The 16,876-nt window shown below is 43.8% G+C and overlaps 1 protein-coding gene across 1 annotated transcript in view; it reads left to right on the plus strand.

The window, feature by feature from the left end:
* Positions 1 to 243: 243 nt before the first annotated feature.
* Positions 244 to 16,876, plus strand: part of LOC130037490 (probable serine/threonine-protein kinase DDB_G0281745) — a 664,067-nt gene continuing 647,434 nt past the window's right edge. Inside the window, exon 1 of the mRNA XM_056129333.1 lies at positions 244 to 834. Within this exon, the coding sequence (XP_055985308.1) occupies positions 523 to 834 (312 nt within the window). The 5' untranslated portion in view covers positions 244 to 522. The remainder of the gene's footprint in view (positions 835 to 16,876) is intronic.

Genomic DNA, 16,876 nt, shown 5'->3' on the forward strand with positions numbered 1-16,876 from the left:
CGCGCCCCTGTCACCGCTCCCCGTTTGGCGCCCGGCCGGGCCCCGCTCCCGGCGGCGTTCGGGCGGCTTCTTCCAGTAACTTTGTTCGGAGGGTTGCGGGGGAGCGCGGGGGAAGCCCCAAGGAGCCCCGCGAGAGGCTACGGAGCGCCGAGGCTCGCGAGGCCGGGTAGGAGCGCGGGGCCCCGGAGCCGCCCCGGGGCTGGGCGCGCTGCGGGCTGGAGGCGCCGCGGCCGCCGGGACGCGCCGGGCTCGGCGGGGCCGCCGGGGCCGCCTGAAGGCCACCGTTCCAAGGACACGCGGCCGCCCGCTCCTCGCACGCCGCGCACCAGACGCCGCCCGCGGCCGAGCCGAGCAGGCGGGCGCAGCCTGGGCGGGCGCGGGCGAAGGGGTGGCGGGAGGGCGGGCGCGCGGGAGGCGGCCCCTCCTCGGCGAGCCATGCGTGCCGCGGGCCGCTGAGGAGCCGCCGAGCGCCGCTGCCCAGACTCCGCTCCGCTTTTGTCTTGCCCTCCAGTGAATGGGAAGATGGAGATGGATGTTGCGGGAGTTTCTCCGCGCCCGGAGCCCATCCCCCGCTCCCAGGGGGCTGGCGGAGCCTGCCAGGCGCCGCCACCGCCGCCCCAGCCCCAACCTCAGCCGCAGCCCCAGCCCCAACCCCAGCCGCAGCAGCAGCAGCAGCAGCAGCAGCAGCAGCAGCAGCAGCAGCAGCAGCAGCAGCAGCAGCAGCAGCAGCAGCAGCAGCAGCTGGCTCAGGATGAACTGCCCGACCCGAGTGCAGGCGCTGAGGACAGCGACGATCCGGAGGCGAGACCCAACGGCGAGAAAGGAGAGAGCAAGGTAGGTTCACAGTGTTGGCGCTGTGACACCTTTCGAAGAGAGCAAGGCGCTCTAGTAGCTGTCACTTTAACCCCGTCCGCAACCCCCCCCACCCCGCCCCCTGCCCTCGTTCGCCTCGGTGCAGGGGCTGGGGGCGGGGGTGGGGACGGGAGGCGTGAGATCGAAGCGAATCGATGGGCGGTAGTGACTTTCGGAACTGGAAAGCTGGTGCAGAAGTCTGTCCTGGTGCTCGTGTTAGGCGGTGTGTCCCTAGAAAAGTCTTCTGGTACATGCGATGCTCAGGGTAGGACGAACCCCCAGGACATCATGGTCGGGCGACCTTTGCTTACCCGCACGGAACCAGGCGTTACCGGCACGATCTGGGTCAAAGGGGAAGCATTAAGTGTCCTGGAGCTGCCAAGTGGCTCCTGAGACTCCTCGGAGGGAGAAGAAATTAAGCTACAGATGACGACAATGGGAGCAAAGTTTGGCCCATTTGCAGAATGGGGAGCCCAGCTTTAGTCAGCTCCCGGCTCCTCCTGCCTGGGATGCCTCCAGCCTAGGAGGGCAGGGACCAAGGGTCTGGCAGCAGATGAGCTCCGTAAATCTTGTGCAGCCCTGCTGTGTCATTGTGGACCAGGGGGTAGCTGCTCCTTACGGTGGAGACAGGAGTTCTTCAGGTAATTGGATTCTAGTAAGAAATGGCTCACATGTCACTCTCTGGTGCCGGTGTTTCTTCTGCGGAGAAAATTGTAAAACGGAGGAAATGGCATAGGAAATAATGACTTGGTAATGTTATTAAAGTGTATTTCTTATGGCTTTGGCTTGTAGCACAGACCTCCTCTCTCTCTCCAGACACACTTGGAGTTCAGTTGTGCAGAAATGAGGGTGGTTCAGTTTTAGGCGGGTGCGAAGTGCACACACAAATCTGTTCATCGGCTTGGAAACTGGAAACTAATGTTGGGGAAAAGTTGGTTCAACAAATCAGGCTGTTGGAGCCAAAGCAAGGTCAGTCACTCTACTTTGTCACTGTTGCTTATTTGAAAGAAGTGTACTTTTCTTTGGAAAAGAAGAGCATGTCACTAACTTCTCCTCCTGGGGGAGATGGCCTTGGTGTCTTTTTGGACCATTTTGAAGGTATTAGTGGATTTTATGGGCCATATTGTGATCACACTGAGTGTTGCTATGCTGTATTTTGGAGACAGACTCAACAAATGGACATTATCAAATCTTTATTGTCATTTTGTGTTTTGGAACTAAGCTAAGAATTGAGGTTGTTTCTCTAACAAAATCCATATTGTAATTTAAATGGCAGTCTACCAAGGAACTGGGATTTGAACACTTGGTAGACTGAACTGGGGCGCCTTCAAATACATACAAGGTTTATATTGTGGGATTAAAATAAAACCAACTATGATGAATTTAAATATTTTAATATCCTCTGCTTGTAGTTGCTTTTGGTTTCATTAATATTTAATTCTGTCATGACTGTGTATTTACGATTTGAAATGACTATCTATGGTCAGTTTTTGGAGATCACTATAAACTGAGCATCGTATTACCTAATGAACTTTGAGTCTCCTTTGTAAAATAGGTGCGGGGAATAATTTGAACAGAAGGCCAGTGCTGCCATTACCATATTGTTGGTTCATATGCCCCGAGCAGGAAAAATTCCTGCCATCAGCAGAAATCTGTTCTTATTTGTTTCCCTTTGATGCACCATACAGACTGTCTAATGTTCTTCTGGTTGTGAGGAATAAGGAAGGCAATGCACTCCAAATATTATAGCAGGTGAAGCGAGGACTGAAAGCGGTTTGATTACATTTAGTTAATTAGCATGTTCAGATAATTGAGTATTCCACTGATGTGATTTTACTTTATGTTTGTCTGCAATTTTTTTGAGATGGAAACAAAATACTACTTTTTTCTCCCCCTCCAGGTGTTTGCCTTAAAAAATTTTGTGGCCTCCTTCTCTTCACCCAGAAATCAGCTCTGTTAACCCATTGTTTCTTGCCTTTTCCTACTGATTCTTCAAAGGGCTCCAGGGTCGTTGCTGTGTTCTAGATTTGAGTAACTCTTTTAAGTCTTGATGGATACTGAGACAAGTTACAAATTGATTTTTCTTAGGATATACTGTTATAATTAGTGGGAAGGCTTTTGGGTAACTGACCAATCACATTTATTCTACTAAAATATAAATGGAAGACAAACTGGGATAAAGTGGAATGTGGTTTTAACAAGCTCTTTGAGGTAAGCGGAGGAGATTATCACAGCAAGATTTAAAAACAGTAATATACAAATATCATGTATTGGGCTCCCACCTTTTCTTCTCATGAGTATAATAAAAATTTTGAATACTGTATTTTTTATCTTATATCTTGCCCCCAAGAAAGGGTACTCTGCAGAGAATATCAATAGATACATCCTCCACCCCCCCACCCCCCAGCAATAAAATGTCATGGTAGTAACAACAATTTTCAGATTCTGGTTGGGGGTGATGGCTTATTTTGTTTGTGTGCTTCTTTTTCATGAATTTACCCAGTGACTTTGTTTGTTTTGGTCACACGTGGCATTTCTTAGGACTTACTTCTGACTCACTGCTCAGGGATTACTCCTGGTGGGGCACAGGGACAATATAGAGTGCCAGGGATCGAACTCTTGTCTGCTACATGGAAGAAAAGTGCTCTACTAGCTGTGCTATCGCTCTGGCTCCCAGTGACTTTCTGTAAATGGAATTGGAGCTTAGTAGTATATCAACTTGTCTTCTACATTTAGGTTCATAATGTCACCTCCTCAGAAAGTTTCTGAAAGGAAAAGACTAGAAAACTAGGTTAGACAAGGGTATTTTCATTTCAGAATTTTGTGATGTGACTTGGACTTTCTGTTAGTGGAATAAAATTGAATTGTCTGATTCCACTCTAGCAATGACTTTTCTTTTTCTTTTTCTTTTTTTGACTTTTTGGGTCACACCTGGCTATACTCAGGGGTTACTTCTGACTTTGCACTCAGGAATTACTCCTGGCAGTGCCCAGAGGACCATATGAGATGCTAGGGATCAAATCTGGGGCTGCTGTATGCAAAGCAAACCCTACCCAGTGTGCTCTGACCCCCCAGCAACAACTTTTCAAAACAAAAGATAAGGCAGTTATATGTGGTGTATTTTCCCACTCCATCAATGAGATAGGGCCCATATTGACCATATTTCTTCTGCCCTTTGAGAAACAGTTTTATACGAAATCCTAAAAAGAAAAAAAATCCGTCTCCTCATTCTAAGACAATATGCTCAACCCTTCTGGTGATCTTCATGGGATATTTCCTCTAACATCTCAAGATTATCCTCCTCACATCTATAAAGAGGCTCTCTTAAGTTGGTCAAACTCCTTTAATCTGGTTTTACAGATGAAGATTAAACAGTCCTTGTTTTTAAGCAAAAGACCTTCACATCCCTCAACCTTCACCCGGTTTTGATTGTCCTCAATTTTCTGTTGGCCTTTAACATTCTTTCCTCTTTGTATCCTTTAAGATGCTTCAGAAATGCTTTATTTATGTGGAATAACTTAGCTCTTTCTGAAACTTTCTCTGGAAGAAGTTTTTAAAAGTATCCAGCGCCGAATATCTTACTCCATCTATGCTATCCTATTTTCCATGAAAATGTGTGAATTATTCCTATGATAACATATGAATAATGTATGACTCTTTCTTGTTTGCTTTATCTTGTTTCCTCCCCTTTTCTTCCTCTCTTTCTCTCCCTCTCTCACACATAAACATGCTTTCCCCATTGACCATACTGTTTTGTAAAGAGGTGTGTATTTATGTCCCAGATGTGAGGTATTATGAGCAACCCTCTTTTTTTTTCAGTTCTTCTGAAAACCTTGTTTTTTGCAAAATTTATTGTTCTTGTGACTGGATTCAGAGACTATGCACAACCAGTGATAGGCTTAACTGATGAAGGTGAACCAAGATTCTCTCCTCAACTGTGTGTTATCAATAGTGCTGCTCCAACCCTTTGGTCTTACAGTGGAACATAGAATCTTTTATCTAGCTGGTCAAGTCTTTCTATAAAGTCCTTTTATTTTGGGGAGAAGGAATCTGGGAATTGAACCCGGAGTCTCATACATGTGGAACATTCATCACTGAGCTACATCTTTGACCTCTAAGGCTTTTTTTTTAACTATTTTGAAATACTCTCAAGCTCATTCAAAGTTGCAAAGATAAGATGGAAAGTTCTCATATACCTTTTATCCAGCTTCCCCTCAAGTCCGCATTCTACATCAGCATGCTAGAATGATCAGGGTGAAGAAATAGTTTGAAAAGATTAGGACATTTGTTTTGTCAGTTTTGTTGAATGATTTTGTGACATATTGATGCTCTACATTTCACCCTTCTAGGATTTAAAACTTTGCTAGAATCTTAAAATCTTCTGCAGAGAATAGTTAAGGGCAAAATTTAACTTCAGGTTGATAATCTCTTCCTTTTTTTTTTTTTTTTGGTGTTGCGGAGCAACTTGTGAAGTACAATGATTGAGATTCTTGAAGACCTGCATCAAGCATCAGTGAGCTCTATGGGAGTTACAAGTTGGGCAAAGCTCTTGAGAGCTGTTAAATTCTGGATAGTGATAGTCTTTATTATATCACCCTGAAAAACTCTCCAGGCAAGATAGGGTTTGCCAGTATGCCAAGAACAGCAAAATCTCAGTGGCAAGTAGAAGAAATGAAGCAATTGATATAATCAAGATGGTTCACTTAGAAAATGCCTAACCCCTTGGATTAGGGGTGTGTGTGTGTGTGTGTGTGTGTGTGTGTGTGTGTGTGTGCGCATACATACACACAGACACACACAAACAAACCCAAAACAGGCACAAAAGCAGGCATAATAATAAAAATAAGATCAACATGGAGAGTATCATGCTAAATGAAATGAGTCAGAAAGAGAGGGACAAACGTAGAAGGACTTGTTCTCATTTGTGGAATATAAAGCAACAGAATGGGAGACTAACACCCAAGGATAATAGAGATAAGGACCAGAGAATTGCTCCACGATTTGGAAGCTGGCCTCACATGCTGAGGAAATAGGCAGCTCAGATAGAGGAGGGACCACCAAGTAACGGATGCTTGGAGGGCCCGCTCGGAAAGGGAAAATGGTAAAAGTAGACATAGACTGAGCATGATGGCCACTTAATGCCTATATTGCAAATCACAACACCCAAAAGGAAAGAGAGTAAAAGGGAATGCGCCCGCCACGGGGAGGTTAGATACTGATAGCTAGATAATTTGTTAATAATTATGATGATTATTGCTCAGATGATTAAGATGTTCAGAGTTCTGGAAAGGCAGACACATTCACCTTTGAATTTTTACTTTCCCAGAGGCTTTTACGGCTAGAAGTGATAGAGCCGCACTATTCCACAAGCAAAGCAAGTTGGTGCTGTTTGAGCCAACTTTGACCTGGGAACCTTAAAATAATGTCATGTCTTTTTCTGGTAGGAGAGTTATCTTGATATGTCAATAGGCATCTCCTTTCTCCATAGAAAAATCAAGGGGGGCAATATGAAAGACTCCTACAGTCTAATCCAGGCCCCAATCACAAAGGAAGTGGATTTCCGTGTTTTTACATACTACATTCACAGTTCCTCCAGAGGAGTAGATCGCAAATTTTAAGACAGAAATAGGGCCAAGTAGGTGAAGTACATGATTTGCATGCACTAGATCCTATTTCTATACCACTCACTGCATGTCCTTCCTGACCTCCCACCCATAAAGAACTTTAAAATGATTGAGCTGAAAAAACTATATCCCTTAGGATTCCTTGGTTGCAAGCAACAGAAATAGACTTTAATTTGGGTAAAAAGATATTTTACTGGATGGCTGTAGAGTAATCATCAAATCAAAGGAAAAATGATTAAAATTTTATTTTTGGGGAACTTCAGACGGTGGAGTATTTAGAGGTCAGAGTAATAGAATGTGATGAAGATTTGCCCAAGGGCTCCTATAGGAGAAAATAAATTCTAATCATTTTCTGCCTTGTGTCACTCTGTCAAGAGCCAAAGTCTATGGATGCTTATTTAATCACTCTTGTTTAGATCAATTATCTGTGTTAAGACCAGAGTACTGTGGGCATCTACACTGAAGTTCTGGAAAATTATTTTTTTGGGGAGATATCATTTCTAAGAGGTGAAACATAAATTTACCTTTGCCTAACTAAGGAGAATAGATATTAGGGCAAAGAACAGCCGATATAACAACTCTCCTGGGGCAAGGGCGAGAGGGAGCATGGGAGAAGGATAAGGATGAAAGAAAACTAGGAGGAAAGAATGAAAGAGATAGACAAGTAAATATAGCTAAGAACCTGAAATACATGTTATCACAAATGATAGCACAGTGGTAGGACATTTGCCTTGCACGCAGCCAACATGGCTGACCCGAGTTCAATTCCTCCACCCCTCTCGGAGAGCCCGGCAACCTACCGAGAGTATCTTGCCTGCAGGGCAAAGCCTGGCAAGCTCCCCGTGATGTATTCGATATGCCAAACACAGTAACAAGAAGTCTCAGGATAGAGACGTTTCTGGGCCCACTTGAGCAAATCAATGAACAACAGGAGGACCGTGATGGAACCGTGATTTTGAAATAAACAAGATTGCTTACTCATGTACAAAAGAGATATTCAGAGACAGGAATCCAATGCCTATCACGTCTGATCTCTTTTCCTTCCTCTCATTTTTATGAGGCTCCGGGATAATCAGTGTATCCAAAGGAAAAACTAAGGCTTGCATCCAGATGGTGTGCATTGTTTCAAATACCACCCCCTTCTGTTACCCCCTCAACAACTACTCCTTTGAGGGAGTCTTCACCCTCGCTGTATTCATGTGACAGTCACAGGAAGCATTTGGTATCTGATTCAAAAATTTAAAATTCCTCAATAAAATGTAATTTATGGCACATGGCTCATTGAGCAGGTCATTGAGAATGATTTTGATTGTAGGCCTTGATGTCTTATAATGTCGACTATCATTTAACATGATATCCTCTAGTTCTATCCAAGTTAGCCAGAAGGATGACAAATACAGGATGATCCCAGTATATATGGTATATGGAATGACTGGAAAACGGAATGAAACTGTGTTAAAGGATATAGTTTAATCACCTTTAACCCAAGAATATTGGAAGGAGAAGGACAGAGAGGAAAAGAAATCGAGGTGGTATCAATAAAAAGTAGATGGGAAGTAATGGGGGCTGGGGTTAAGGGTCTCATTTGTGTCAAGGGGTACATTTGTGGTGTAGAGAAGTGATATAGCCACAACAGAGTCAACAACACTGAAAACAAGAGATCCAAAGGACAACAACCAAATGTAAAATCGTCACAGAAGAAAGCTCTGGGGTGGTGGGGGAGGGGGGGAGGTGGGAGGGAACCTGGGGATGCTAGTGGAGGAAAGATGCCACTGGTGGGACTGGTGCTGGAACATGGTATGTTTAAAACTCAACTGCAAACAGCTTTAAAAATCACAATGTATTCATTAAAAATAGAGATCATGGGGCCGAAGTGATAGCACAGTAGGTAGGGCGTTTGCTTCACATGCAGCTGACCTGGGTTCGATCCCTGGCATCCCATATGGCACCCTGAGCACCTCCAGGAGTACAGAGCCAGGAGTAACCCCTGAGCATCACTGGGTGTGACCCAAAAAGCAAAAAATAAAAATAAAAATAAAAGGGATCATCCAGGGAACTATGGTTCTCTGGAATATGGTAGCAACTTATAGGGCTGAGGCAAGATGGACTGTTTCTAAATTAAAGCAAGTTGTTTTTCTTCCAAAATGCCTGTTTGTTTCTTTGGCCTTAGATTTAGAAGTTAAGATTTTTTTGTTGTTGTCATACTTGAACTTCACACCTTGTAGTGGAGGTCTTGCACTATGGACAGTCTATTTCTCATTTTTTTAAATGGTGAATATAAGCCACACCTTTCTTCCTGGCATCTTATCAGATACCCCCGGGCACTCAAAAAATAATGTTGACATACATTTGGCTTGTTTTTGTGTTTTTGTGGGGGCCACATCTAGTGATCACTATCATCCTGTTGTTCATCGATTACCTCGAGCAGGCCCCAGTAACTTTTCTTCGTCCTAGCCCTGAGATTTTAAAAAGTGCCACATTCAAGGCACTTTCAGGGTCAGGAGAATGAGACCCATCATTGTTACTGGTTTTTGGCATATTGAATACACCAAGGGGAGTTTGCCAGACTCTGCCGTGTGGGCAGGATACTTTTGGTAGCCTGTCAGTTTCTCCAGAGTAAGAAGTAGATAATAAGATGCCGCGTGACTGCGTGCTTCCGGGAGCTGGGTTTTATAGTCTCTGGGTCTTGGCCGTTGATGGGATTACACAGTGCCAGGGGCAGTTGGTGGGTGTAACACCTACATACTGGAAGTTGGGGGATCTGGGTGGAGGAGGCCCCAGTCCCAATCAGAGCAGGCTTGGAGATCTACGCCCCAGGTTCCAAACACCTGGGTTCCTCTGCCGGTTCCTTCATGCGTGAGGCTCATCCAAACGTGTGGAGAGTGGTCTTACTGGACCTTACTAATCTAGTAATGCTCAGGGGTTATTCCTGACAGGGCATTCAGGAAACGCTCCTGGTATTCCTTGGGGTACCATATGGGATGCCAGGGATTGAACCTGGTTTGGCCATGTTCAAGACAAATGCCACACCTACTGTACCACATCTCTGGCCCAAGAATTCTGCTTTAACCTGTTGAGTTATCATGCAATAAGTGTTTCTTTTGACACTAGGATCCAGAGCTGAAAAAGAGGAACCTACAGTTGAATGGAATAGGTGGGTCTCCACAGCGCAGGATGCTCTCAGGAGTGGAGGTAACCCGAGAGATGAGTGAGAGTCTGAGATCAATTGGAGAGGAGAATGACTGTGCTCTGCTTGCTTGGGAGGCCACTTGGAAAAGTGTCATTTCACTGGAGTCCCTGAGGAGCAGGAGAGGCAGCGAAAGGAATTTTCAGATGGAGGGAATAGGAAAGATTTAGAAGCTCTATGTAGGATTGAGTGGAGGTGTACTTGTCATGAAGGCGGATTGATGGAAGGACAGGAAGTTTAGACTTTATTTTATAAATAGCAGTTTGATAGAAGAGCTTTGAGTGTGTGGTAGCAGCCTAATGCTCTCCAGGAGGGGTTCCCAGGTGGGGGAGTTTCATGGATCACTAAATTCAAAAGGAAGTGGGGAGACAGAAATAGAATTGTTTCCTACATATTGTGTAGATTAGGGAGAACATTGCTTTATTTCATGAATAAAGGGCATTTACATATCCCAAAAGAGTGCATAGAAAGAATACATAGAATGTTTGCTCTCAGAATTGGGAGCTTTTTTGGAGAAAGCATAGCCTAACACTCTGCACCAGACTCCACCTCTCCCTATATATATCCTTCCTCATTCAACCATAGAATGGTTTCTGTGTTCTTTTGTTTTGTTTTGTTTTGAGGCCACATCTGGCAATTCTCAGGGGTTACTCCTGGATCTGAACTCAGAAATCATTCCTGGTGGGCTCAGGAAACCATATGGGATGCCAAGGATCGAACCCAGGTCGGATGCATGCAAGGCAAGCACCGTACTCTGCTATCTCTCGGCTCCCTTGAATGGTTTCTTTCTAGATTCTTCCATTGCTTTGTGGGTTGGATTATACTGGCGTATTAGGTTGCATATAGTATACAAGTGGTAAAAATTAACCTCTTAAAAGTATACAATTACTTGAGTTTTGAGAGATGCCCATACCTATGTAACTACTACTCACAGTGGGGTGTAGAATGTTTCCATCACTTGCGAAGTTTCCTGTGTCTCTCTGCAGACTCTTCTACTCACCCTACCCCAAGCCTGCCATCAAATTTTACATAAATGGAGCCAAATAGTACATAGTCTTTCTTGTCTGACTTCATCTGCTAAACAAGATGCATTTGCTAGTCATCATTTTGATGTATCTAAATGTATAATTTTTATGTTTTTCTTTCTTTAGAGGGAAGATACTTTCTTTGTGGTGCGGGGGATCAAACTCAGAGTTTCACACATGCCAGGCATATGTTCTACCATGCTAGCCAGCTCCCTGGCTCTGAGTAGTTCTTTTTTCCACCTTGTGGTGTAATATTTTATTGTAGAAACACACCATGCTTTATCCATCTTACTGTTGGACATTTACATATTCTTGGCTTTTATGAGCGATACTCTGTAAACATATCTGGACATACATTTTCATTTCATTTGGATCAATTCCTAGGAATGGGAATGCTGGATCATAGTGCCTGTGCCTTTCTGGAAGACTGCCAGTCTGTTTTGAGCACAGATTTGTTTTGCATCATTTGCATTTCCACCACCAATGCCCAAGATTTCCAGTTGCTCCCCTTCATCACCAGCACTTGCTATTGTCTGTAGTAGGTGTGTATCGACATCTCATGTTGGCTGTAATTGGCCCATTTCCTGCTCGCATGAAAAAAAAATTGATTATTTTTCATGTTCCTATTTGCCTTTACATGTTTCTTGTTAAAATGTCTCTTGAAATTGTGGGCCTATTTTAAAAATAGGACTGTTGGTATTCTAATTGTTGATGCAGTTTACTATTTTTTTACATAGATTTAAGTTCCAGCTAACATTTGCTGGACATTTATCATGTGCCTGTCATGCACAAGGTAGATTCAAGTTGGGTGATCTCATTTCATGCTCCACAGTAATTCTGCAAAATAACTATCATTACCCTCAAGGTCACACAGCTAGTATATGGTGGAGGAAGGATTTAAATTTAAGTCTGCTGGACTGTTCCTCTTTCCACTTCATCGGGTGTGACACAAGGTCTCTTTCCACTACAGGTAAAAGTTCAAGCCTGTTCACACTGCTTTGGGTGCTTTAAAAGCAGCCCTCAGGTGAAACAACATAACTGGTGTTAAGAGGCAAATTAGGACACTGAGCTTCGGGCTAGAGGGCTCCCAGTTTTGTTTCAGTTCTGAAAAGTACTGTCTGCCATCCAGAGTAAGAAAGAAGAGTGGAAAGATTGAGGTGTTCATTTGCATTTCTGTTCCAAGGATGTCCATCATTCTTGGAAATATGGCTGCACCGTGGTTCCTGAGGCCCAGATAGGACATTTCCTTGGGAACAAATTAACTCTCATATACTAGTTTTGTTCTTCCAGGCTGCGAGGCCTTTGAACACAGGAACACTGTCTATGGTGGATTCTCTTAGCTGTAAAGATGAATGGCTGAGACCCTCCTTTGCAAACCTGAGAGTCCTAATAATCCCATCTTGAATTTTTGGTGGCAAACTCCCTCCATCCCATGAAACCCTCAGTTCCTGGTACAACCGAGTTACAGGATGGATGAAGCATCTGGTCCATTAGAGCCTCTCAGAATATGAGAGCTGTCACTGGTGAAAGTGCTTTGGGGCATATTCAATTCATGAATCTAAAAATGACTCATTGAATTTCTGAACTAATGAGGGCCTGTGAATGATTGATTCCAGGTTCTCCAAATTGAGTTAAAAAATAGTTCAAAGCAAAACTGTGGATTTGAATGGGATGAATAGCATTGCCTTTTTGAAACAGCGGCCATAGACCTTTCCAAGGCAGCTCCTCAAGGCCACTAACCGTGAAGCCTTTTAGAAATCTAGCTGAGAAATTCTGTGGGCTGGGGAAGAGAAGGTACTTAGAATGGTTTTATGAGCAGGAGAGAAAGAAATTTCCTCAATAAATTTATTTGTTTAGTTTTGTTGTTGTTGTTGTTGTTTGTTGTTGATTTTGGGTTATACCGGTGGTGTAACTCTGTGTCAGGCTGTGGGGCGGGTGAGAGCCCTCCCCACCCCAAGGGACCCAGCCCCGGCAGCTGACCTCCACTACCCAACCATCACCACGCTCCAGGCCACTTTCTGGATGCTCAGGCAGAGCCTCACACATGAATGAAGTCCCACGGAACCCAGATAATACTAAACTTTGTGACCTTGGAGTCTGGACTCACTGGGACCTGGAACAGAGATCCTCTGCCTGCTTCCTCCAGTCTCCTGTGACTGAAGGATCACACCCATAAGCCACACCCTGTCGGCACCAGATAATCTCCTCATTGGCCACCCTCCAGAACTCAAGGATGCGCTTTCCAGATGAGAGTATACAAGGAGGCCCCCAGAACCATGCCCCGGACTCCACACCAGGCTGTGGGTGGGTGAGAGCCCTCCCCACACCAAGGGACCCAGCCCCGGCAGCCGGCCTCCACTGCCTAACCACCGCCATACTCCAGGCTGCTTTCCGGATCCATTATAAGTCACTTCCTACCCATTTATGCCTCTTGGAAAGCTTGGCAAGCTACCGAGTGTATCCCGCCCGCATGGGCAGAGCCTGGCAAGCTACCCCTGGCTTATTCAATATGCCAAATACAGTAACGACAATAGGTCTCATTCCTCTGACCCTGAAAGAGCCTCCAATCATTGGGAAAAGAGGAGTAAGAAGAGGCTGCTAAAATCTCAGGGCTGGGAGAAATAGAGATGTTACTGACACCACTTGAGTAAATATAAGATCAACAGGATGACAGTGATATAGTGATACAGTGTTGCTGGTGGTGTTTAGGGGACTGCATAGCACTAGGGATCAACCCTGGCTTTTCTGCATGTGCATGCAAATCAAATGCTCAGTTTTTGGAGCTTCTCTCAACACTGCTACATTTTTCTTTAAACTGCATGGTTGACTAGTTTGTGTTACTAAGAATCATGCACATCATAGACTACCCATAGGATCTTCAGGTAAGAAGAAACTTCTGTAGCAGTTTGTAGCACTTGAGTCATGTGTGATTTGATAGTCCCCTATAACTGGGAAGTTTTTGTAAGTTTTAGGGTTTCCTACTGTAAATATATTATGATATGTTTTTAAAGAACTATCTAAATGAGAAACTCCAATTCAGTACTATATATGCAAAACTCTTAGCGCTTGACACTGTGTGTGCGCGTGCGCATGTGTGTGTCTGTTTGATTTTGTGGATAAATATAATTTCTGTGACCTCGTTCAAGAAATTAAGCAAACAGTACCTGATTGTAATGGAGGGTGCTGAAATCGAGAGTCCATGGGTAAATGTAGAATAGAAGTGAGTATTTATGGAGTGTCCTGCGAGGTAGCATGGGAAGTGGAGCGGGGAGGCCTGTGGGCTGGAGTTGGGCCACTATATTCCCCAGGCATCACCAGCTGGCCCTGAGAACCTTTCCTCCTGCCCCTCAGTCGTGATTGCTATTTGGATGACAGTAATAGTGCTCCCCCATTTAAAAAAGTTTTTGGACTTCTCTGCACTGTCCAGAATTCGCTCAAATCACTTCCTTTGTCTGGAATGCTTTTCTTTTTCTTCATTTCCCTCCAGTCCAGTGGATTCCTATTCAGTCTTAAAATTTCAGTTCAACACCTCAAGGAAGCTTTTTCTTACTTGAACCTTTATTTGCCTACCCCATAAGTCAGGCCCCTGCTGATGTGGTTTCAGACATTCTTAATTGTGTAATTAGCTCTTTAGTGGAAGTCGTGAGGATGGGGACCAGAGTTATCTTTTCAGCTATTTTCTCTACCTTGAATAGTGCATTTCTTTTGTTAGGCATCCAAATATAGCCCTGATAAGTTAGGTTGGGTGTAAATATTCACTTTGGCAGTCTTTTTCCCTTTACTTTCTGACTTAGGCTGGTCCATGCTCTTCGGTAGTCTACTTTCTAATGGGAGAGACAGATACTAAACAAGGAAATATGACAGAAAATAAAACCCCAACTAAATAAATAATCTGACTCCAGTGGTCGCATGACAATCTGACTGCTGGAATATATTTAGAGCCTTTGCCTAAATGTATTTATGTAAACGCATCCATCAGTTCAAGCAGTAAAGAAATAACCACAGGCCAATCTGTTTTCTAGGGCTGTCATCTATCTTGATGTCACAGCACCTGGTCTCCTCTACTTTCTCTACCAAGTTTAAGGTTATACCATCTTGGCATTGGTTAGTAATAACAACACATATCCCACTCACCCCTCCCCTTCTTATATTCATGGCAGAATTTGCTCTTGCCTGACAGTTTTCAGCTTGGCCCATGGAGGCAGGAATTCATTAGTAATCAAGTAGAAGTGGCCAACAAGAAGTAATTGGGTAGCTCTCCTAACCCTCCCACACTCGTTGATTTCTTGACTATGCCTTCTTATTTTCCTGGACCAGACACTCACTCCTCAGCAGTGCCCTCATCCAGTTCAGACCTGAATGATCTCCACTGTGGTAGTCAGCAGACTCATATGGCCGACAGAAATGCAAATGTAATTAAAATAAAATGCATTTTAAAATTTTGTTCTTCATTTTCACTTGAAGTGTGACTTGAAGTGACAGTAACCATACATCTAATGACTTCCATCCTTAGTAAGTTGACTAGGATAAATTTGAACATTTGTTTTCCTTTGTGGGTCACACCTGGCGATGCACAGGGGTTATTCCTGGCTCTGCACTCAAGAATTTCCCCTAGCAGTGCTCAGGGGACCGTATGGGATGCTGGGAATTGAACCTGGGTTGGCCACGTGCAAGGCAAATGCCCTACCTGCTGTGCTATAACTCCGGCCATAAATTAGAACATTTCTATTGCCATCCCAATACTTCTCTAGGGGCTGGAAAGACAGAAATGTCTGGTTCAATCCCCAGAACAGTATATGGTCCCTTGAGTACCACGAGGAGCATTCCTTGATCACCACTGGGTTTGACCCCAAAAGAAAGTAAAACCAACATCTCTTGGACAGCTGTGATACAGTCTTTAATGTTACCTCTCCTTGGCCTGTTGTAGTCATTATGCCCTGAGATCTTTCTGAGCTGCTCTGAATCCAGCTCCCTTGACAAAGATGAAGATGTTGTAATTTCCATGGGGTTTTCACTTGGTTCTTGGTGAATTACTTGCGAGTTGTTTTTGAGCTACCTATATAGCTACCTATATACCCATACCTATATTAAGAATGCTCAGAATAAGTTCATTCAAAAACTTCAGAAAGTAGGGTGGTTGTTTTTACGTAGAAGGTCCACACCATCTCAGTATTTGTCTTTGGCCATTAGAAAACAGTTTCTGGAAAAGTGGTTCCAAGAGATGAATTTCCTAATATCCAAGTTCAAAATCTTTATTAGTGGGTAGTTGAACCACTGGCTGAAGTATCATTGACACCTCTTCTTTGCCATTTACTAATGATTGTCTTGCATACTGTGGGGATTACTATGATGGTACTTGTCAGGGTATATAGGCAGCGAAATCTTGCTAAGAGTGTCTAATTCTAGCATCATCTCAGAGATCTTTGCTTGCTAAGACAATGCAGGGTATAATTTTAAAGTAAAATAATAAATAAAAACTTCCAAATTACAAAGATATACCACTACAGTATCCTGTTTTTATCCCCTTATATCCTACACGATAAAATTCCATGTACCTCTGATATCAAGTGTGGATAAGTAAGAGAAAGGAAGGACATGAAATATAAGACTAACAATAAAAGCTGCTTTTTCCCTTATGTATTTCTTTTTTTTCATTCATGGCTGTGAGAAGTGATCTTTTTTAGAATTGACGGGAGGACTGGGGGTTTAGTCCTAAAAGATTCTAATGTGGGACTCGCTGAGCCTTTGTCTAGCACATTACATGACTGTCAGCAGGAACAGAGATGGGAAAAGGGCCCCAGGGTGGATTTGGTGAATTTCCTTCCTGTTAGCTAGGATGAAAATTTGAATGACACCTTGAAGTGATTTAGAACTCTTTTATTTACACATCCAGTTAGCTGGCAAGCCCCCTGGGCATCACATTCAGAATGTAGCAGTGCATGGAAAACTGTGAGAGAGAGTTCTCTGCCTCCTCTTAGCTGAGGCAGAGTCTGCCAGAGAGTGAGAAGGCAGCTAATAGAAATAGTAATCAAGAAAGGAAAAGGCATATGGCAAAGCCAATGAAAACGACACCTTCTGGGTATTTTTATGTACTGTTTGAAAGGTACTAAAAACACAGAAGTGCCGAAAAAATAATATATTTGCCAAAAGTTAGAGTTGTAGCTAAGGCAACCACAATTACCCATTAG

Source organism: Sorex fumeus, unplaced genomic scaffold (genome assembly GCF_029834395.1).
Source record: "Sorex fumeus unplaced genomic scaffold, SorFum_2.1 ptg000072l, whole genome shotgun sequence".
Classification (NCBI taxonomy): domain Eukaryota; kingdom Metazoa; phylum Chordata; class Mammalia; order Eulipotyphla; family Soricidae; genus Sorex; species Sorex fumeus.